Source organism: Phymastichus coffea, unplaced genomic scaffold (assembly GCF_024137745.1).
Source record: "Phymastichus coffea isolate CEN01 unplaced genomic scaffold, Cenicafe_Pcof_1.1 PCOF00036, whole genome shotgun sequence".
NCBI classification, from domain to species: domain Eukaryota; kingdom Metazoa; phylum Arthropoda; class Insecta; order Hymenoptera; family Eulophidae; genus Phymastichus; species Phymastichus coffea.
The window spans coordinates 1978615-2002483 of NW_026706847.1; the positions used below are offsets into that span (position 1 = coordinate 1978615).

The 23869-nt window shown below is 32.3% G+C and overlaps 5 protein-coding genes across 6 annotated transcripts; 3 read left to right on the forward strand and 2 right to left on the reverse strand.

The window, feature by feature from the left end:
* The first annotated feature begins 553 nt into the window (after positions 1-553).
* Positions 554-3918, forward strand: LOC131663429 (DNA polymerase iota-like). The gene is made up of 4 exons (XM_058933831.1): positions 554-1052; positions 1120-1272; positions 1346-2502; positions 2595-3918. The coding sequence occupies exons 3-4, from the start codon at positions 1596-1598 to the stop codon at positions 3569-3571; spliced, it is 1884 nt and encodes a 627-aa protein (XP_058789814.1). The 5' UTR covers positions 554-1052; positions 1120-1272; positions 1346-1595; the 3' UTR covers positions 3572-3918.
* A 271-nt stretch (positions 3919-4189) lies between these two features.
* LOC131663437 (uncharacterized) lies at positions 4190-6287 on the forward strand. The gene is made up of 2 exons (XM_058933845.1): positions 4190-4338; positions 4441-6287. The coding sequence occupies exon 2, from the start codon at positions 4477-4479 to the stop codon at positions 5878-5880; it is 1404 nt and encodes a 467-aa protein (XP_058789828.1). The 5' UTR covers positions 4190-4338; positions 4441-4476; the 3' UTR covers positions 5881-6287.
* Positions 6288-6550: 263 nt separating this feature from the next.
* LOC131663438 (NSFL1 cofactor p47-like) lies at positions 6551-8486 on the reverse strand. The gene is made up of 5 exons (XM_058933846.1): positions 8256-8486; positions 7581-8034; positions 7167-7452; positions 6885-7088; positions 6551-6795 (listed from the first exon to the last, which is right to left on the reverse strand). Exons 1-5 carry the CDS (start codon positions 8355-8357, stop codon positions 6663-6665), a joined length of 1179 nt encoding a protein of 392 aa, XP_058789829.1. The 5' UTR covers positions 8358-8486; the 3' UTR covers positions 6551-6662.
* A 383-nt stretch (positions 8487-8869) lies between these two features.
* LOC131663580 (dynein axonemal heavy chain 7-like) lies at positions 8870-20887 on the reverse strand. Its single transcript, XM_058934052.1, has 2 exons — positions 19753-20887; positions 8870-19686 (listed from the first exon to the last, which is right to left on the reverse strand). The coding sequence occupies exons 1-2, from the start codon at positions 20885-20887 to the stop codon at positions 8870-8872; spliced, it is 11952 nt and encodes a 3983-aa protein (XP_058790035.1).
* Positions 20888-21168: 281 nt separating this feature from the next.
* Positions 21169-23526, forward strand: LOC131663543 (spliceosome-associated protein CWC27 homolog). 2 transcript variants are annotated; one of them, XM_058934009.1, is made up of 8 exons: positions 21169-21185; positions 21260-21455; positions 21537-21746; positions 21817-22166; positions 22248-22502; positions 22564-22683; positions 22754-22941; positions 23029-23526. In XM_058934009.1, exons 2-8 carry the CDS (start codon positions 21414-21416, stop codon positions 23355-23357), a joined length of 1494 nt encoding a protein of 497 aa, XP_058789992.1. In that variant the 5' UTR covers positions 21169-21185; positions 21260-21413; the 3' UTR covers positions 23358-23526. The 2 variants fall into 2 exon arrangements, with proteins under 2 accessions (XP_058789992.1, XP_058789990.1); XM_058934007.1 differs by having other exon boundaries at positions 21171-21455.
* Positions 23527-23869: the final 343 nt, after the last annotated feature.

The following is a 23869-nucleotide window of genomic DNA, read 5'->3' on the forward strand; positions in this document are numbered from 1 at the left end:
CTGTACCTATCTACAGAGCTCTATAAGCACCGCAGTCATCAGAAGAGGGGAGGAGACGACGCGCCAGTTCGACAGAGACAGACGATCGAAGGCGGAACCTTGCCTGCGGTGGCCTATACTGTGCCTATGTTGCGAGTGTGACCAGCTGCGACTGTTTTGCTCATGGAGACTACATGTTTTGCTACTATGAACACTGCGCTATACTTCGCTATGTAGTTATAAGTATACGCTTTTCCAAGATGTCGAGCAACCGTGTCCTACGATGCGCGACGATGAAAGTCAAGGATCGACGATGGGCACAATGGCAGTCGACGGATACACTTTCTCTTGTCCTCATAATAGTTGCCTTACTTTTTATAGGATAATTTCCTGTGTACCATTCTCGAACGTGTACCCGCGGTTCCGATCTTGTTAAATTTATTTTGTCCTTTTTGTTGACAATTTTTCATACGCTCAAATTTTTTTAGAATAAATGTTTATCGGAAAATTCAAAATTCATTCAAAATAGTTCTTTATTTAATGTAACATTTTTTAAATAATGTTTTAAAAGTACGTTGATGGCTTGTCAATATTTATTAAATAATTAAATGTTTTTCGCATGTATCAAATTTAATCATTTATAAAATTTATATAATATATAGGGAAGAGAAATTGCTTTTAAATATAAATTAAGTTAGTAGATTTTATTTAATATATGTTCAATGATTTTATTTCTAAATATACGAATTCAAATCATAAATGTGATTGCAATTTATTTTGTTTGCATTTGCAATAATTTAATGTATCTGTTGCATTGTTTACGCATGCGTTTAGGCTCTTTTAATTTTGGCGCCATCGTGCGTCATAAAGTTGCATGATTCATTCACATCACGACACAACCAATGCGACTCGATCTGGCGAGTGGCGACTTCGAAATTCGTGGAATAACGGAACGGAACAAACAATGAATCTATAACATTAAGGATAAATAAAATTCGGCGGTCATATATATATATATATTTGCAACTGGATTAGTTATGATTTGTGATAACGATTAGAATCGATGGTCAACTGTACGTATCAATAGCTTAATTAGTCGTAGTTGTATCGAATCACCATTTCTCGAATGTTTGTTAACAGAAAAAGAAAAGTAGTGACAGTTTTGAAAGGAGGCCAACGGGCCAACTTCGTTGTTTAATTTCGAAGACAATGATCAGATCTACTTGGAAACGTAACAACAGCTGATTTGTAACAATTTTTATCAAGTTTTCTATCTACTTACCAATTAATACTGTAGGTACCACAGATTATCCTATTTTGACAACTGACGCCATGCCAAATTTAACTTAACCTTGAATTTTTTTAGGTACCACATTGCTCACATTTGTAAGACAACAATAAAGGCTGTACCAAGATTTTTTATCGTGATTACATTTTACTTTAATGTTACTGGTGATTGACACCGAAAAAATAAGACTGTGACGAGAAAACAAACATTCCAGAGGGCAGCTCTAACTATATTTGAAAGTACTGAATTCTAGTCTGCAAGTCTTTTCGATAATTTTTTAAAGAATCAGGAACAAAAAATAATTTTTGAGTGAATTTTATAAAAGTCTATGGGGAAAAGCACACAAATGGATGTCAGCAGTGATTATGAAAGTGATCATCCGTTGATTCAACATCCAAGAAGTATAGTACATATAGATATCGATTGTTTTTATGCTCAAGTTGAATCAGTACAACATCCTGAATACAAAGGCAAACCTCTTGGAGTACAACAAAAAAATATAGTAGTTACTAGTAATTACGAGGCAAGAAAATTTGGTATAACAAAATGTATGTCAGTGAAGGAAGCTTTAGCTTTGTGTCCAAATTTACTGCTAATTCGTGGAGAAGATTTGACACCTTACAGAAGAGTATCTGTTAAAATTTTTGAGCTGTTACACCACTTTTCACCTTTAGTTGAAAAATTGGGTCTCGATGAAAATTTCATTGATATTACGTCATTAGTCAATGAACGCATTTCAAACACTGCTACAAAATCCACAAGTGTGAATGGAGATGAGAGCATGACCCAAGAAAAAATAAATTGTACAGTGCAGAATTCCGAGCAATGTAAGTCTGTTGGTGAAATTTTTGAGATTCCAGAAGAAAACTGTCCTTGTGAATGTCATACTCGTTTAGCCATGGCAACTAATATTGCCATGGATATAAGAAATAAAATACACAAAGAGTTAGGACTTACGTGTAGTGCAGGAATTGCACATAACAAGTTGTTGGCTAAATTAGGAGGTGCTTTAAATAAACCTAATAAACAAACTTTAGTTTATCCGTGTTCTGCAACAGCGTTATTATCGTCTCTGGGTTCAGTTTTGAAAATACCTGGTGTAGGGCGCAGAACCGCAGAGTCTTTAACTGCAAATAATATTACAACTGTTGATGATATTCGAAAGACACCTTTAGAGAGATTGCAAGTTAAGATTGGAAAGGAACTTGCACGAAAAATTAAGGATTATGCAGAAGGTATACATAAATTTATATTACTTATTAAAAATGAAACTTTTCGCAAATAGTGCTGTTGTTGAAACATAATTAAATTTAAAACAATCTCTTAGGTATTGATGATGCTCCAGTAAAACCATCTGGAAGACCACTTTCAATTGGTTTAGAAGATGGATTTAAAAAAGTTTCTTTAGTAGATGAAGTAGAATCGCGCCTCAGTGCTTTATTAAGAAGATTAACCGAGTTAGCTGCTGAGGATGGAAGAATTCCTATTTGTATGAAATTAACAGTACGGAAGCAAGATAGTTTAAGTAAACCAAGTTCATCAACAGGTAAACGAGAAAGTAGGCAGTGCCCACTGCCAGCTCATCTTGTACCATCCAGTAAAGGTTCGAAAGGAAGTTCACTTTATGACCATGCAAAAATTTTAGCACTGGCTATGAAATTGTTTCATCGTGTTGTTGACGTGACTAAACCGTTTAATCTAACTCTTCTTGGTCTAGCTTTTACAAAATTTCAAGAAGAAAAATCGGGTAAAAGTAGCATTGCTTCGTTCTTACGAAAACAGGTTGCTGTACAATCTGTTATTGATATTAGCTCGGAAGATGGTTTCTCTGACACAAGTTTAGGCTCTCCGATGAGCACTAATCAGACGGAAAGGAGCGATTGCGAGGAGGAAAGCGATGTTGAGTTTAGAGAAAACAAAGATTTTGGAAATAAAGTACAATTGCAGTCTACTTCTTGCCACCGCATCAGAAGCTTAGATAGAGCAACTCCAAGTCCGATTGACGTTCGTAATAGCGGAGAAGATGATGAAGATTTACTTAGTGAGGTAGAGCCATCGCCAAAGAAAACCAAGCTTGATGTTTGGCTCGGTGGTAGAAGAGGATCGCCAAGTAACGAAATGGCTGATTTGAGACTTAATACCCCATCGTCTTCTCCAATATCAAAATCTTTATTACAAACTGGCCCGATATCATTTAAACCAGCGATACCTATTGATCTTGAAAAACAAATGCATACCTGGCCAGCTAATGCTAACAACAAAAAATCAAACGACATATTTAAATTTTTTATAGCGAATAAGTGACTAACGTAACAACGAGTAAATCATTTTTAACTCTAATCAAACTTTACAAAAATAAGTTTTCTACTACTTTTTTACACATGAAAGGGTGAAGTGTTATTGAAAGTGTAGTATGCAAATATCACCTATATTCTGTACTTCCTGCAGGGCAGGGTAAATGAACAAATGTAGCAGTTCAAGAAAGCTGCAAGATTACTTTATACTTACTGTTATAAAAAGTTGCGCATAAATAACTTGTGTACAAATATTCTCGATTATTTTCAGGTCGTGAGAGTTGATATATATTAAAACAAATGTCAATATTTTTTACAACAAGAGTTATATTGAAAAATGTAGTATTGAAAATAAATTATCCATGTTTTGTAAAAAAATGTTCTTACTTTTATTTTTACCTATCACTAAACAATTTTTAATATTTCTGTAATAAAATACTTTAGTTTACGTAATGCAAAAAAATAATGACTTTCAATTTCAAGGTCATTCGTTACCAATAGATCTTTATTTATTAATAATTTATCATTTTTTAATACAATTTTGGTTTGTTTTTTGAAATCAAAGATAACCACCATTTTCAGCGCGGTATTCTCGCGCTTGCGCTATGCAGCTAAAAGCATGGTGAAATGTTTGGCAGCTGTATTTTGCATGTGGTTTTATCAATAAAAGTCTATAAATATACTACACATAGATTGTGCAATGTAACATAAGCTTGAATCAAAATGTTCCTAAAGTATTTCACAAGTAAATATTGATCAGGAATCGATCAAATAAAGGTATATTGCTATAGAGAAACTGTTTTTCAAGCAATTGTATACTTGTTTAAGCTTCAAATTTTTGAAGGCATTTACAAAATTCTTTTTTTTCACTTTCTACAGCGCCCTTGATCGTGAGAAAGGAGAGTATTTAATATTATGAAAAAAGAAATTTTTTACGCCCAGTTAAATAATCCGCAAAGAGGTATTACTGGTGTTGTGTCCAGAACAAGCAATCGGCATAAAGATACTAGAATGAGAAAGTATTATCAAACTGCTTTGTTAATTACAGCTGTAGTAAGTTTAGTGTCATTATTGTTCTATCGACACGAATACAACAGGCTACGATATGTATTAGAAGTATTCAATTACTTTGGCAAACCAAGTCAGGAAGGGATTAAAATTAATTGTCCTAAAGAAAGTTCTGAAGTTAAAAAAATTCAAATAGGATTAAATGAGCCTTTTTCAGCTTGGCAAAGACTGGATGATGATTTGTTTGTTTACTCGTCATATATAACAAATAATAGAAAAGTTCAAACAATTAGTTATGGAAAGCTGAATAACCCAAATTTAGATTGCAACATATTTTTTGACGATTTATTGACTCCAATTCCTGGAATATTTTCTTTCTCTATTTTAGGAAATACTAGTGACATTCCAGGTCATACTGCTTATAGAGGGTATATCTTAATTTGTGAATATACCGAACCTATGACTCCTGTTGGTGTAACATACCAACCTAGAGATCAAGTATTATTTAATTCCAACAGTCCAATATTATCAGTGAAAAGTCAACCAAAATTATTGAAATACGATGGCAGTGCATTGTGTGTTGCTCCACCGTTGAATATGCCAATGTCTCGAGCTGACATGATAAGTTTTCTCAACTTTCATGAGCTAGTTGGAATGAGTCATTTTGTGATTTATGATTATGGTATCCCAAATGTATTTCATAAAGCATTAAAAAATATGGCACAAGATTCAAATCCTCAGTGGAATTTTACTTATGAAGTGATACCTTGGAATTTTCCAATAAGAGAGATACATTCAAATGTGATAAAGAATATTATTGAAACTGATTGTTTATATCGCACATTTAACAAAGTTATGTATGCTGCTACAATATCATGGGAAGAATATATTGTCTTGAAATACCATCATGTAGTTTCAGATTTATTGGTGGACTTTGAGAAAACTAAAATATTTGGAAACCGCTACATCATTCAAACTCAAACATTTTGTACTCAACAAAAGGATGACAAAAGATCAACCAACTCTACTCCGATAATTTTAAAAAAAATATATACATCACCCAATGCACTTGATGCAAATTCCATATACATTTATAAGCCACATGAATCAGTCAATGTAAAACATATTCAAACACTCAAAACAGCATCTAATTTGATTGTTGCTAATCGTTATGTATCTTGTAACGATTACAATGTGAATAACCCTGAATCAAATAAATACGAAAAATCAATTTTAAGATTTGCTGGAGATTTGCAAAATTCACCAATTTTCAGGAGATTCATTGCAGGAAAAATGTTTGATATTGAATAACAGCCATAATTTTTGACATAAATAAAAGTTTTCAAATTGTAAGGACCATTGTTCAAAATGTGATAAGCATGTTTAGAATTTACTATCTTTCACATTCTTCAACGCAAAGTTACAAAACAGTAATCAGATTATTACAGATCGTAGTAATATCATGTAGAAGACTGTTAATATTAAGTTTATATCCTTGTTTATTAAAAGTCATTAATTTCAATTTCTCACTAGTAACTAAAAGCTGTCCAATCTGATTTGAAAAACCACTAAAACTCAGATTATTGAATTGAAGCAACAATTTTTATAATAATACTGTATAAGAAATTAAGGACTGCCACTGTTAATTGTATTTTTCACATTGTGTGTTTGTACATTTTTATAAAAATTAATTAATTAAAAAATATAATAGAATATTTGATCTTCATACTATACAATTACCAAAACTATATTTAATTGGAATACAAATTTCAATTCTATATTAAGTACAGTGTATATAAATTAATTATTCATGATATACACTTTTAATATAATTGAATCGGAAGTTATTAAATGTTTTATAATCATCTTTTTGCTTGGATGGACTTTATAGATACAAATTAGCTTTCATGTAAAGTTGTAAAGTTATTTTAGAAAACATTCGATTATAGATAAAGTTATGTTGTAAATGAATACTCAATTACTGATGTACAATTCAATTTGTAAAAACTTTATTTTAAAAGAATTATTTAGTAGAATTGTAATAAAGATTTTATTCAAAGTAGTAATAAAGCAACTAGTTATTTATACATTAGTTATTTCAGTCGTTGCATTATTGCAGAGTTTTGAAGATTTGCCTCTTGAATAGTTTTATCTTCTTCAGTAAGTTCTTTAGTAGGGAAAGTTGTTTGTAAAGCATATTCCCTGAGTGCATATTGTGGTCGCATACTATTCGAAATTAAGAAAATTTAAAACATTTAAAAAATGTAAAATATAGAACCAAATATGTAATAATGAATCAATAATAAAAAGGATACGTTGTGATATATCGTCTGATATCTCCAATTGTATGTGTAAGGTTGAATTGAACTCTCACATTGCTACCATCTGCTAATCTAATTTGAATAGTTGTTACTGGTTGCTCTGTATTGAGATTTAGTTGACTTCTAGCTAATGCTTCATTGGCAGCTTGATCAACTGGATCAGTTGGTATTGTCATTCCTACTGTAGCTGGAGAAGGACTGCAAGAAATAATATGTTATTTTTAAATCTTAACACATGAAAATTAAAAGTTGATAATAATAAAAAGCATCTATTACCTTCCAAGCATTTGTCCTTTACCAGTAAAGGCTTTGACTTTGTTTTTTACAGGAACATACTCTTCATGACGATGATCTTCCATATCTAAACGAACTTCACCACCTTGTACTTCTTGACGAATTTCCATTGGTATTTCACCCCTCTTAATTGATTCAAGAAAATCTCTATTTTCTGGATTATTGTATGGTCGAATTTCTCTATCATTAATGGTAAAACCATTTTGCCACATTCTCAGAGTTATAAGTCCAGTTGATGGTCTTCTTTCAGATGGTGAAGATGTGACAACTGCAATGTTTTATTTGAACACTTGAAAAAATTTATTTCAAAAATATCTCTTAATTATTCATTAACCTGATTTAAATCTTTTAGTTATTCACTGTTAAAAAACTATTAACAAAATGTATGCAATGTACCTTCAGTATCATCGCTTGTCATTCCAAGCTTATATCCAGTACCCATAAATGTATTTGGTCTGTGGTGAGCACTTGGCTTACTTGGCTCAGCAGAAACTGATTGACTTTGACAGGCTTTAAACATATCTGTTACAATGTCATTCTTTTTATCAGGTCCTAGAATTTGCTGCCCACTGGTTTCAGATCCACCAGCGTAAAAAGCTTGTCCTTCCTCCTCTGAGCTGCTATCCTGATTTTGAAAATCTCTAATAGTACTAAAGTTTGACTTTTTCTTTGTTGCCTTTTGCTTGGAGGATTTAGAACTCTTCATTTCTACAGGGATAGATTCTTGTGGTCTAGCTGCTAAGTCGCCCGAATCTTCGTACAAATTTTCTTCTTGAGTTCTTTGTGCGTCTCGCTCAGGCGGTAAATTTATCTGATCCGAATCATTCTCGAAAAAACTGGCAAGAGCAACCTACAAAACATAATTCATTAGACTTATAGACAATCGTTGCTTGCAGCTTCCACAATGTTTTTTAATAAAATAATCTTAATCTAGAGTAATTTCATAATCAAAAACTATTATAATTAAGGTAAGGTTATAGCGAATTGCGTTTATCGTGTAAACTGGTAAACTTTTAAAGGGATTGAATACAAATTGTTGACTAATAATTAGACAAAATGAAAACGTCTTACATCGATTTGCCAAACCGAGGATTCCAAGAAAAATCGAGCTCTGTCGTTATCAACTCCCGTAACATCCCTAAAGTGGGCAATCATTTCATCATGATCTGCCATTCTTATCTAACTAAGTATAAATATTTATAAATCTCAAACTTTAAACAAAATATACATTTATCAGTTGTCAATTCCGTGTAGATTCCTTCGCTTTTTTTATGATTATGATTCGGTTCTTTAATTTGTCGTTTGTCATCAGATCGATTTTTGTGTTGGCACAACTGCGTTTTTGACGTACATTTTAACTCGTGCCATTGTCAGCAATTATTTTAAATGTTCTTTACCTTTACTATTGTAATAATGTTTTATTAGTTGTAATCAATCATTTTCGTGTCATGCCTCAGCATTAAAAAAATAATAAAAAATAAGTAATTTTGAAATAACTGGAATGTTGGAAAATTACAATTTAAAAAAATTAGAAGGGTCGAAGTAGTAATTACAATTATAATTTTATATGGATGGATATAAACAGATTTGGCAAAAAAATATATTTAACTGTACTATGTAACACATTTTTATTTAAGTTCTACAATACATACAACTTGTTATGTTTAACTGTCTCATAATTCTACTTATTCTACTTGACAATATAATGCTGTACCACGTTTAATCCATATTCTTGGATTGATATCCGTTCTTAAATCTACTGATAGGATATAATTATCTTGTAAAGTTTCGGAGTTACATGAATTATTGTGTAAAGTTGACGTAACATATAGAGGACATTTATAATAAATTGCAGAGTTGGAAGATAACGAACTAGTTGTCACATTTTTCAGTGTTAATGCAAAAGATACAACAGGCATTTCATTATAAAAATTGTTTGTATCAGAACTACTGAGAGATTTAGTTTCGTCGTTCCATTTTGCTCCTACCAAATACAGACCGTACACATATATACAATTATCAGGTACGTCGAGGCTGTCATTGGGGCTTTTTTTGTCTAATACGCTAAATTCAAAAGCCACTTGATTCATAGGAACTTGTTTTTTCCTTGCAAAAGTCATTTTCAAAGTAGAAAGTAATCTTTTGCAAGATATCAGTCCCCCGAACCAATAATACTGCGGATGGCCGTTAATAATCCAACTGCTTATAAATTTAATACGCTCCAACAAATTCAATATAAATTTCGGTAATTTTGTAATGCAAAAAGTTAAATCAAATCTCCATGAGCTGGGTACCTGTTGCTGAAAAATCTCTTGCGCTAGGTTTTCCAATTCTAATGTCCAAGGTGTATATCCATCATAAGCTCGCTTCAGTTTCACTAATGAGTTTTTTATTGTACTTAAATACTTATTATAATAATTAATTTCCTCTAAAAGTACATAATTTAATGGCTCTAATTTTGTTATTTTATACTTATGTTGTACTTCCTCTACATTAAATTCACTAGGTAGTTTTTCTATCATTTGAAAAATTATTGACTGCACTTGATTGCTTTCAATTTCAATATTATGAATCACAGCTGTTTCATTTAAACATGACAGTGAATTCAGAAAATTCTCAACTCTATGACTATTTTTAATTAACACTAAATTTTGATCACGGAAAAATGGTAATATGTCATTAGGAATATTTTTTATTTGCATAATATAGTCTTTATATTCAATTCTCTTGGGTAATTTATATGCATGCATAGTATCAAAATCATAGTTCAAATCATACACTACTTTGCTATTACAATATTCTGTGACTAAGCTATCCAAGAAAATCTTATCCTGAACATTAATTATTTTAGCTCCGTAATTGCATTCACTTAAAACATAAGTTAAAGCTTTATAAGGAACTTTTTCACATTGGTTAACCCAATTTTGCAATTGAATAATTGACATGTGTAAATCCGATTCATCGAAATCATAATGATCGTTCCAACTTTGGATTCCGAAATTCTTTCTCTCTCTGATTACAGTGTGAAAGAGGCAAAAGCTGTACAAAAGTCGTGAAAATGCTTTATCTTTTCCAGGACACCCTTCGAAAAATTCTTTGTCTTTTACTGGTTCAGATTTGTATGTCCACGTCAAAGTTTGCTTAATATCTTGTGGTGAATCGAACGCAATTTTAATACTGTTCTGTAAAAGGCCTATCGGGAAGTCGTCACTCGACTGCGTTGTCATCCATAGTCGAAAGCCTAACGATGTGTTTGTTATATCAAAATTCTCGCATATCTTTTCAAGTTTCGCCATCCATGATAGTGCCAAGTGGCAATTGTGCAAAAACACCCATTCGCCATTTTTTCGAGCGATTTCAATAAGTAATTCCGCTTTCTGTCCTTGTAATGGACCTAATGAAAGTGAATGTAGTTTTGTCGAGTATCCTGAAATTTTAGCGAACCTGTTAACGATAGCAAAAGGTGAAGAATAACTAGGTAAGATAAATATCAAAGGTACGAGGCAGGTAGATTCTTGATATGGTCGAGTAATATTGCAGACTGCGATATTATTATTGCTTCCCATTACAGACTCTACAAACTCGGTTACTTTGGATATGATTTTATCTGGCCACAAAATTCGAATTAATATTAATTTTTGAAATGACGTCAGCTTATTATCCCAGGGTGCTGGCAACGAACAATCAGTTTTCCTAGAAGTGTAGTTTCTTTTCCATTTCGTATTACTGGATGCAAAATTATGTGTCAGACCGTGAAATGCTGTTAGTGAATTTGAGTTGCTAATTAAACTGATTTTACAAATTTCTCTCCACGATTCTTCTGGTAGCCACGGAGAAGCTGGATTAGCTTCAACTTCGAATTCGGTTGAGCTTTTCTCGCCTATACTCATAAAAATGTTGAATTCCTGTTCGGTTATTTTCTCTGTATCCAAAAGGGTTTTTGCACTCAAAATAAATGAATAAATGAGCTTGTGTTTTTCAAAAAGAGCATTTTGAATGCTTTGATAAAGATTTTGAATAGAAGACATTTTTAAATAGTCTATTCTTTTTTTATGAACCACACTCCTGTGAGACGTTTCGATTGATTTGATGTACAATTGCGTAAACCATGACAACGAGAATCGATACATATGATTCAAATTCGGTAATAAATTTAGTGTACTGTAGAGATCAGCGCAATATTTTGTAAACGGGCTATACGTCTCGCGAAATTGATCAATGTCTTCTTTCGTTTTCTTTGCGGCCGTGTGCCGCTTCATCAGGTCAATGGCAAGTTTTTTCGAATTATCCAATGTTTTTATTGCCCCTTCGTCTTCTAGAATATTGGTTGTCGATGCAGAAAGCGTATGTAGAATATTATCCTCTTGCTGTTTCAGAATTCGCTTAATATTAATATTTTCCATTAAAACTTTTTCAAATTTCTCTTGAAGTTCGGGCCTTTCTCTAAAAATAACAATATCTAACAGTCGATCTCTTAGCGCATCACTAGGCAGTAAAAAGTCTATAACTGTCACTTTGTTAAACACATCTGCCGAATAACAATGTTTATGATGTCTTGTTGTTAGATATAATCGAAAATTTGGATTATACGTAATGGTATCTTGTCCGAGATTGATGTACCAAGATTCAGATAATTGATAAATATCCTGATTCAAAATTGGATCAAGAGAAATATCTAATTGCTTGTCCAAATTTTTTAGTAAAACGGGTTCACCTATCTCCATGCAATTGCGGATTGTACTAATGTAATTTGAATCAGTAATCGCTAGAACATGTAAATTATTTGGTTTTTCCATATTCTTAATCCATTCAAATGCTTGAGTTTGTGGGTCGATAAATAAACACCACAGAGGAGAAGTATCCATTATTATTGCATTTTGCAATGAAAATTTATTATTAGATAGACCGCAAAGATGCCATGTGTTAATCGTCATCTCAACTCCCATAAATTGTATAAAATCGAAATCTTTGGAACATGAAACGTCGAAATCTATCATATAACCTTTCCACTTGGAAATATTCCTTTGGCGATGAATAAGACTCAATGATGATAAATATGTCACAGTGGCACTAGATAAAAGTACATCACCAGGTAAATTGTTGTATTGATTTCCTAGTTTGTCTGCTGCATCAAACCAGCGTGTTTTTTCACCGCCTAAACTAGCGATAAGACTTTCAGCTTTCCTTAGTTTTATAGTACAGTTCTCAACTTCTCGTTCCAGTTCCAATTTCTTCAAAAGTGTCGCCTCCAATGTACCCCTCAATGCAGCCAATTTGGCATTCAAATCAGCCAAAGTTTTGCGCTTTGTATTCAAAAACGCTTCGGTTTCATCGCATTCTTTCTGAGCTGCTGCTAATTTTTCTTTCTTAGGAGCCACTACTTTTGCTACTTCATCATAGGAAACCATAGCTCTGACCCATTTACAAAGTCCTTCCGCTGCGCTGGAAGCTTTTGCAACAATTTGTGGCATAAAGTTCTTGTCAGTCATGTATGTTTTTTTGATAGTCACAATAATTGTCGGCGATATATTGTCTTTATCGTAATCTTTTAGATTTTGCAAGAAATTCATGTCGCCTAAAACTCGTTTACTTGGGCCCCAGAAATCCATACTTTTTCGACCGGTTATTGGATCTACAACTCGCTCAGAAGGTACACTTAACATTACACAGACAGCAGCCATAACTAATTTTACCGTGTCTGGTGGATTTTTCATAGCTTTAACGAGCGTGATATCAGTTGGTTTCAGAGTATTCAAAGCGGCAAGAGCGTCTTCTAAAATTGGAATAGCAACGGCGAGCTCAGCTTCACACTCAGCTTTCAAAATACCGGCAATTTCAGCTTTCTTATTTGCTATTTCTTCGTCTCGTTTAACAAGAACAGTAGCTTTTTCTACGCTTATGTTTTCATTTTCAATTTCTTTCATAGTAGCTTCGGTTTGTCGAGCAGATGCTTCAAGTTGTGGTCTCAGTTTTGTTAAAGTATTCTTCATTTGGGCAACTTCGTCAGCTGTCAATTTTAATTTTTCTAAGCCAGCTATATATCGCTTTTTAGTTGATTTTATTTCTTCTTGCTTTTTGGAAATAATACTTGCGTATAACTTGGCTGTTCGAACAAACGAAGATGGCATTACATAAAACATCTTTCCTGTTTCTATATAATGTTGCAAACTCATTTCTTTAACGTAATTATAAAAATGTTTGCTGGCAAGAATTATTTGACATTTTATAGAATCTAAGATGTTGACGTCTTTCAAGTAGTGAGATGCAACTTGTTCCAATGCTTTTTCTGGCCAATAATCAAACCAATTGATGGTACATTGCTCTAATAAGAATGGATATCGATGCAGATATTTCTGAAGCGTATTCGTAAAAGGACTTATATTTAAAACAAAATGTAGTCTTTGTCTACATTGACTCAAAAAATAAGCGAGCACACTTGTCATATTCATTTCTAAATTTCTGTTACCTCTCTGTGCATCAAGTCTGACTTGTTTAATGATCATTCTTTGCTCTTCATTATCGAATAATCCTGGTATTTCATTGTGGGACAGGAAATTCTTGACATCTTGCATAACCTCTGGCTTCAGCTGTCGATCAGTCATGAAAAATGTAACGTCTTTTTTTTTCGTTCCACAATTAATCATTATAGACTTGAGGTCATTTTTCCATGCCGCGTAGTCATTTATAATCGGGTTACATAATTTTTGTTGCTCGATGAAAGCAGCTAAGCGGGTGAGCGACCTTCTACCAGATCCGTTAGAACTTATCATCAATAACGTTCCTTCTGGTGTAGCCAAAATTCTACATATTTTAATCAAATTCTGCAGTGCGTGACATGTAAGAACAATATCAATCTTGTATTTACTGGTTTCATTGTATTCCTTTACGTATTGTAAAAGCTTATTCTTGAAACTTTCATTTGTACTGATTTCTTCATATTTTCTTTTACTACTATCTTGGTCCATCAAGTTACCAAATGCTAAGTTATTAAAACTTTCTACTGTTAACTCATTTTCATACTTTGGCAAATGATCAAATACTGATTCAAAAGGGTCTTTGAAGCATAATTTCACCACTTCACGCATTTTTACAAAGAACCACTGTTTGTCTTCATCGTTTGTAATTCTATCACTTAATACTCGATAAGTTTCATGTGCCCATAAACGAATAAAAGTTATTTTAGTTTCTACCGATTCTTTTTGAATAAGACTGCAACCTTTGATAATTCGTCGTACGTCTCGCAAACTGAAATGATAAAGCGCTCTTAACGGCGTTGGTTTTAGTTTCTGTACAGTTGCTAAGTATATTTCAACCGAAGCGTTTACTATGCTATTTACACTGCTTTGAACATCTGCTGTAAAAGAGTTTTTTTTCAAGTCAATTAAAAGTGTGTTGGAGAATATTCTAAACACGTTATCTTTTGACTGATCATACATGGCAAAAATATTAAAATGCCTTGAAAATCTTGAACAAACATCTGTTAAGTCTCGTTCTGTACTAAATATTCCAGCAAACATTGTATCTAATATATTAATTTTATTTACACCCTTCAAATCGTACCAAAATCCATAATCTATGTGCTGTCTTATCAATTCCAACGTAGAATTCATACCTCTTTTACTCAAAATAACATTCAAGTCATCAATGAAATTAATGCAATGTCTATTTTTTGAAGGTCCATAATTGTACTGCTTTATTTTATTGAGTTTTGTAAGTATCCTTTTTTGTGAATTATTCGTTGTTGCATTAGAATTAAAGTAAAAATAGTTACTGATATATTCAGATCTAGGAATATTAGCAAGGAATTCTTTTATAAAACTTGTTTTTCCACAACAATTGCTGCCAATCAGCAGGAATGGTCTTCTATACTTCACATGTAAATTCAATAATGCTGTTAGCTTTACACTGTCTGTGGTAGGAATGTAAGCTTCTTGAAAATATAAATTCTCTTCTTTGATTTTTTCCGTTTTCATCATTTCACCACAATGTTTCCAGTAGCCTGATCCTTTGAATATGTATATATTATCATATAACTTACCTTCGTTAGGTAATGAAATTTCAAATTGTTTGATTTCATTTGGACGAGGAAAATTCTCATTTGAATTGCTCCATAGAGACATGTAAAACTCTTCAAATTTGTCTCTCGAAGTGTAGTTCATACTTCCCGTTAAAGTCCAGAGTGTAGCCATTATAATTGCTGCTTGAGACCAGATAGCTATATGATCTTTGTTATCTTTTTCTTTTTTTTCGATATGCTCGTCAATAGCGTAATTCATGTACATTTTAAACAAGGATAATGTAGAAATTACAAGATGCATATCGGTTAAGCGTAAGTAACTTGAACAATTTTTCTGCATAAATTCTAAGCATGGATCTATTGACCAGTCAAACAACTTGTATATAATTTGATGGTAGCCTTGAAAATATTCAACATTTGTTAAATCAGCCAGGACAAATGGTCTCCATCCCAACTTTTGTAGATTCATATAAACTATTCCACATCGCGATACTGTTACAGGAGATACGTCTTCTAAATTTTCTGTTTCAAAAAATATTTTTGTTCTACTGCTTAGAATTATTTTTTCACTAGATGTTAAATATAATGTCCTACTTTCATTCAAAACGGTTTCTAATTTTTCTACCCACGATACATGCATATTACTATCGAATATCAACCAGTTTTGCTCATCGCTTTCTTTAAAACGTCGAAGAATATCTGGACATATTCCATCATTCCATTTACCGGAGAGTTCATCTACAAATCCATACATTCTATTGTTGTCTAAAGCACCTGGATTAATTACCTCATAGTTTATTTTATTGTTATTTTGATTGTCTTGCTCATTCATGCACAATAATGATTCCATTAAAACATGTAAAATAGTCGATTTACCACTATAAGTTTCTCCTACAAGAATTATTGCTTGTTTTAAATGTATCATTTCATACAGTTGAATCACTTTTAATTTTAATGCTGAATGCACACTTAACTGCTGTGCTGCACACACGTTTTTTACTACTTCTAAAAGATGATCGTGATTTGTAGGTGGTAGCACGACGCTTGGAAAACATTGTTCTAAAATACTTTCAAAAATAATAATATCGTCTCCAATAAATTGGGAAATGTTTATATCAACCACCACTCTTAAAATGATAATTTTTTCTTCTTCTTCTGGATAAACAAACTTTAACTTGGCGGCCGTTTTAACGATCGATTTTAAGTTACTTAGTTTGAAATTATATTTTTTTTCGACAGAAAGCTGTTCACTGCAGAGTGTATACACTTGGACCAATAAATCTGCTAAATTTTCTGCATCTTGAAAACCTGCAGCAAATAATTCAACTTGGCAAATTTTTTTGAGATCAGGATTCATGAAAGATACTGTTCTAAAGTGGATTTTTAAATTATCAGGCACGGGAGATAATCTTGATGACGAAAGATTAATACTGAAAGTTAAGTAGCAATTTAAATTGAATGTTAGTTGAGTTCCTTCAATATTTATAGTATCCGCCATTGTGGTTTTTAATTGAGAAATACGAAAAATATACTGAGCGATCACAGAAAGTATTTCTTCATCTATTTTTGTAAAATTTTTTACAAACACCCAGGCTTCAAAACTAACAAGTCCTCTGAATACATTAGATATATAGTTATAATTTAATTGATCTTCACCATTAAACATGAAAAAAGGTGTTGCGAGAATTCTGGCCAGATTCATGATCGTTTCAGTTTTTCCAACGCATGGAAAACCTGCTATAGCGCCGAAATAGTTATAGTGATAAGCTTCCATTAAATTTCTGTAACATCTTGCAGTAAGCGGTGTATTAACTGATATACGTTGACAACTGCTATAATATTCATAAGCGTAATTAATTCGACTATTAATTATTTCAACTTTTACAACATTTTCATCGTCGCTATTATTGCATTCATCTTCGTCACTGATATTACAATAGTAATAACGTACTTGAGCTTTCCAATCAAAATCACTTTGATCGTGAATTTTTTTATCAATTAGCAAACTAGCAACTTCCTCCTGATGTATAAAAAGAATAATCAACGAAGTAACAATTTCTCTATCTTTTTTACTCAAATTAGATTTTAAAAGTTCTTGTGCATTACTTTTACACATTTTTGATTTTGCTTTCAAAATTTCCATGTTTGCTTCATTAAAACATCGGTGAACTTGAGTAGTCCAATAAATTTGCCAAATACAATAAATAACCATGGCAGGAGTTTGTGTTATCCATTGAATTGATAGTTCATTTGTAAAATTATGCAGCAAGCTATTTAATTTGCTTTTTATTACGTTCGTGACTTCAGTTTTGACATTTACAAGCCAATCCGTTATATTTTCTGACGATGACTTTAGCGAAATAGCTTTTTCTAGCAACACTTCTTCACCACTATCACCTACAATCGAAATAATGTCCAAATCTTGGCCCATGTTTACCCGTACTATATTAGGAAAACACTTTTTCAAATGTAATTTACTATGAGTAATATTTTGGCACACGAATAACAGCTGTACAACTTCATCATCCGATAAAAAAAATAGCCTAGGAAATGAAAGTCTTAGCTTATTCAAATAATCTTGCATTTTTGAACTCATAAACTCTAAAGCGTATTTACCTTTTTTCAACTTGTCTAAAATACTCGAATTTCTAGTGATATAATTAAAAGTTGGGTTTGCATTAAGTGATTCTTCGATTGATTTTAGAATTTGTTCTAACGAAGTATACAAATTCACTTCTTTTTCCAAGTGAATTTGCACAGTTTCATTAGAAAAATACAAATTCATATTCTCACAATGCTTTTGAATGCAATTCCAGCATTCAATTGTTTCGCGAACATAACAAAGTTTATTATGAAACTCCAAAATTTTAGATTCGATAGGTGTAACAAAATGCGATGCTCGTATTTTTATAATTTTTACAAATTGTTCCTCGAGAAGAATATCTATTTCATTTTCATCGGTAAAAATAGCTTTCTCTGTCATATCGTCTCTTGATATTGAAAGATTTATATTTTTCCATTCGTCGATCATATCGTTCAACTTTTTTTGTAATGCTAATTCTTTGTTGGCTCCTATACTTATGACTTCATATTTTTCAAAGTTGTTCAACAAACCCAAACCAATGATTTTCCTCAAAGTAGTTCCTGCATTGGGTAATAAATTTATACCAGCGATAGAAGACATTTCATCCCAATGCCGTTTTTCTAAAGCAGGATTACACATACATATAGTTAGAGAAACATACCTTTTGAACTCATTTAAATCTCGCAATGCTTGCCAACAAAGTTTCAAAGGAGCTGGTTGTTGCAATGGATCTGGATCATCAACGGTACCTAAAAATTTGAAAGGCTTATTTGAGGTCAAATCTGACTTTATTTTTACTTTGTATGTTTTGTGCATTTCTGTAATTTTAGTGAAATAATCTGTCGTTTTCATCTCTATAAGATTGGCATCTAGATATTCAAACGGACCATCCATCCAGACTTCGTAATCTTTTTGCCACTGATAAATCACGTGAATCAAAGAGCAAAATGAATGCATCACTTCTTTAATCTCATCGACTTTGGGAAACGTTGTCTCTGGAAATTTAAACAATTTTTCTTCGCAGTTTATAGATTCTATTTGATTGTCTATTTGATAAATTTTGGTTAATATGGCAGCAAGAAATTCCCGATACTCGAATACTCTTTTCGTATCGTCCATATCATTCATAATAACCAATTCGGGAAAAATGGCATCAATATCAGCATTTAGTACATTTATCTTTCTCTGAAGTTCATCTTCTAATTCTCCTTTTTTCGCTTCACAAAAAATATTGTGCTGACTGAAAACTGGCTTGATCAATTCCAACCAATTGATTGTACATTTATTTAATTCTATATGCTCATCGGAAAGTAGAGCAATGTCAATCAAAGATGTCAACATTAATACTGATTTTTGGATTTTCTTTTCTAAATTTTTGACTAATACTTTTGAGGCATAAGAAACGTAGTCTGTAAGTTCAAATAATGATTTTGTATCGTCCGGTATTGAAAGAGCTCGATTTTCAAGGTTTTCAAAAGCTGTACATATAGAAAAGTTCAGTTCTTGATGATTATCTACAAGTTCGTTAACAAGCATATCTATAATTTCAGAAGTACAGCGCTTCAAATCATTGATGGCAGGAGTTTGATTGAGCACTCCAAAATTATAATATACCTTTTCTACCATGGTATTTATTTCTGATAAATAAGCGTTAAATTTATTGATTTCCGCGCAGTAAACTTCAAAATTCTTTTTCTTTCCAATTAATCTTTGCGTTTGTTTCTTTGTAACAACGGAGCACAATACATTAAAGCGTTCACAAACAAATGCATAATGTTCTAGCAACGGATTAAAACTTCTTTCAAGCACTTCTTGTAAATCGAGATGAGCTTTTTCTGAAAACCACTCCGGTACCTCGATTTTCATGAACGGATTGGACTTTTTCACTCGTGATATTTGACGTTGAAAATGCCTTTTCCCTTCTTTAAATTTCGAAATATATCTTTTCTCTTCATCCGATGGCTTATCCAATTGCACAAAGATTTGCACTACATTCATTATATCGTCAACTATTCCATGATAGTTTGCAAATATTGTATCGACGCTCGGATCTAACACTAAAGTATTATTTCTGCATATTAGATGCATTTTTAATTGTGCACAAGATCCCGAATCTTTGACCATTTCAATAAGATTATTGATACTATTTTTTATAAATTTTAAAATTTGTCGTATCATAAAGTGTTCAGCACAGTGCAATATTTTTGGCAGTTTTCCGTTAATTTCTAAAATCTTCATTTCTTGAATAATTTCAAGGTCACTTTTCAATCGCTTTTTATTTTTCATAAATTTGATCGGCTCGTTCTCGTAGCGTCTTATAATCTCGATAATTTTTTTGTAACATTGCAGATGTATGTTGCAACTTTGTTTTAAGTCACACTTTATTTTCGCAATCAACTCGGCCATGAAAAGTGGTTCACTTGTTCTGTAACTACTGAAGTTGATCAAACTCTCATCATTGAACATTTGCATTCTATTAATTTCATTGAAGTAATATTTATTAAAAACAACACCGATCAAACGATGACTTAAAAAAAGACTTTCTTCGAAGCGCGTGCGATGTTCTTCAAATTGTTCACTTTTTTGTCGAAACTGTTCATTGCACACTGTAGGCAAAGAATAATTTATTACAATTTGCGCATCAGAATCTTCTTCCCTCGCGTTAACGATACTTTTTATATTGAATTGTTGTATTGTATCTTGATAATCTTGCTTTACTTCTTTCATCAGAGCTTCCAAGTATTTTCGATGGTTGTTTCTCGATTTTTCAGGAATCAAATTGTGAATATTCATTTCCCATTCTGGCTGAAGACTTTGTTTACCGATCGTTTGCGCCAATTTGATAAGTTGCTCGGTGTAAAAAGCTCTTGTCACAAGATTAATGCTTTGTTTCCATTTATCCGACATTTTGATCGCTCTACAAGCTTGTAAATCAGATTGTCGAGTCGACTTGACCAGCTTTTTCGCTCCAGCGCGAAATTTGTGAAGTGGGCTATTCACTTTGTGCTCTTTATTCGTTAATTCAAGCTTTGGTATTGGTGTCAGACGAGGCACTTTGGTTTTATCGTTAATAAGCTTATAAAACTCTAGTCTTTCGGACATCTTTGCGTTGACACACTGAACACGAGTTTTTTTTTAACGTCGGATGGTGGAAATCGCAAGTACGGAAATCTACAAAGTTTTGTCTGTATCCAAGGAAACCCGGAAATTGAATGAAGAATGAAGCCGCCCCCCCCCCACCCCACCTACCCACCTAAATTGTGCAGCCAGTGGCATTGTAGGCAAACACTATATACGTTACTATATACCCACTTATACATTTGCGTGAGCACTACCGTTCGACTGGTGCGACTTCTGTATGTGTGAGCGGTGTGAGGCTAAAATAGACTGCATATACGTTGTACCTACATATACTTATCAAATCTTATATTACTATTACTTTTACTACTACTTCATACAAATTTTAAATTCTAGATTTTTTAACTAGTGATTTTTATTAAAAATATCGGAGCAAATTCGTTTTTGTTGTACGACATGCGAATGCATGTTTGAAGAAGCAAGAAGAGAAATTTACGAAAGGAGGGTCTACGTATTTTAGGTTATATGTACTGTTTACTAACAAAGTACAATGAGCAACATTTACATTCAAGAACCACCCACGTCAGGGAAGGTAAATAACAAATTTAAGGCATTAATAAAATAATAAATTCACTCAAATTTTATTATTTTAATAACTTACCTTATTTGATAGGTTGTGATGAAAACAACTGCTGGCGATATAGACTTGGAATTATGGACTAAAGAAGCTCCAAAAGCTTGCAGAAATTTTATTCAGCTCTGTCTGGAAGGATATTATGACAATACAATATTTCATCGAGTTGTCAAAGGATTCATTATACAAGGTGGAGATCCTACAGGCACAGGAGAAGGTGGTGAGAGTATATATGGAGAACCATTCAAAGTATACAAAGATTTTTAAGTCAAATACATTATATTGAAGGTACGAAATGTTATAAATATTATATTTTCAGGATGAATTCCACACAAGGTTACGATTCTGTCGAAGGGGTTTACTGGCAATGGCCAATGCTGGAAAAAATGATAACGGTTCCCAATTTTTTTTCACACTTGCTGCTACTCCTGAATTGCAAAATAAACATACAATATTTGGAAAAGTAGCCGGAGATACAATATATAACATACTCAAATTGGAAGATGCATTAGTTGATGAAAATGATAGGCCTGTTTTTGCTCAAAAAATACTTAAAACTGAAGTTTTAAATAATCCCTTTGATGATATCGTACCAAGAACAGTTCCTAAATCAGAAGTTAGTGAGGAAAACGAAAAGAAGAAAAGTAAAAAAGATAAAAAAGGAGTAAAGTACGTAAACTTGGCATATTTTTTATTTGTTATTTTCATATCATATTTCTTATGATAGTTCAAACAATTAATATTTAACAGAGATTTTAAACTACTATCTTTTGGGGAAGAGGCTGAAGATGATGAGGAAGAAACAACAGTTATAACTAAGAAATTTGGAAATAAAAGTAAATCAGCTCATGATAATTTATCAGATCCAAAACTAAGTTCTGAACCGGTAATTAGCTCTGAGGAACCACCACCTAAAAAAGTGAAGGATGATAAAGACAATAGCTCAGACGATGATAATGACTCAGAAAATGTAGAAGAAAAATATCAAAAAGAACAAGAAAAAATGTAATTATACAATTAAATGCATTAACCTGCTTTGTATTCAATGGATTTTAATGTTTTTCAGAGAAATGACAGAAAGAGTGCGAAATAAATTAAAAAGTTCAAAAAAGAATCCTGTCAATGATGAGTCAGAAGAGGAATACTATGTTGGAAAAGACAGAATAGATGAAAGAAAAAGGAAAACGTATGTGACAAAAAAATTCGTTCTAACGTGTGTTTTAAATAATTTCTTATTTAATATCTTTAATTTACAGGGAAGAAATTAAAAAGGAAATACGTGATCTCAAGCGAGAAATGAGAAACGATCGAAACAAAAAAGCAGAAGATGATAAAATCAAAGAAGAAGAACAGAAAAAGAAAGAATCAACCTCAGAATTTGTCAAAGAATTTTATGAAACTCAAGAAGAATATAAAAAGGAAACGTTAAAGGTGCCGAAGAAAGGTAAAAGTTATCTGAACATTTAGAAAACTAATTTGAAATTGATTAATGGATAATGTCTTAAACATTTACACACATTTTTATTTTCAGGCTCTTCACGGGAAAATTTTACCATGCAATTTCTTAGTAAATTTAAAAGCAAAATGAGTTCCGTTAGAGAAAAGTGTATGGATGACAATGACAATAATGATTCGGCATCGAATATCAAAGAAACCATTGATGACGATGATGATCTTAAAGATGATACTTGGATGGGAAATAGATTCAAATGCGAAGAGAAAGCTCCAGTTCTAGCTAAAGATGCCAACACAAAAAGTGATGATTGGTTTGAGATTTATGATCCACGAAATCCTTTGAACAAAAGAAGACGTGGTGAGACAAGTGATTCCAAACGAAAACCACAAAGAGACAGAAGATAACGTGGTCGGAAAAGTACATCGTAATCTCGTGTATAAAGTTATTTAAGATTATAGCCATTATTTTATTGTATATATGATAAGAAAATATATAATCAAGAAATACATTGTTTTAAATAGCACGAAACCCGTGGTTTACATTTTTAATTTAAAGTTTAACCAATACAATTTTATACTTGAATTCTCAGAATGGCTGCTCTGTATTGACACAGCCATTATCATCTTTGATAAATAGCCTCAGTGTACATTTTACAACTATAATCTTCATTATCTCATGTACGCTAATATATACCTGTAATTATTTTCAAAAAATTGAGGAAATCATAAAAATGTTTATAAATAATTATTAGCCTTACGAGTAAATACAGTAAGCGGTTCTAAACTTTTCCAAGCAATAAACAGTAATATATAATTAATCGCAGCGAAAGTCGTAAATCCACTGGGGTAAAAATTAAACAAAAAACCCGCGTTAAGAAGCTCATAACAGCGTGAATCACTGTCGATATCACAAAAGG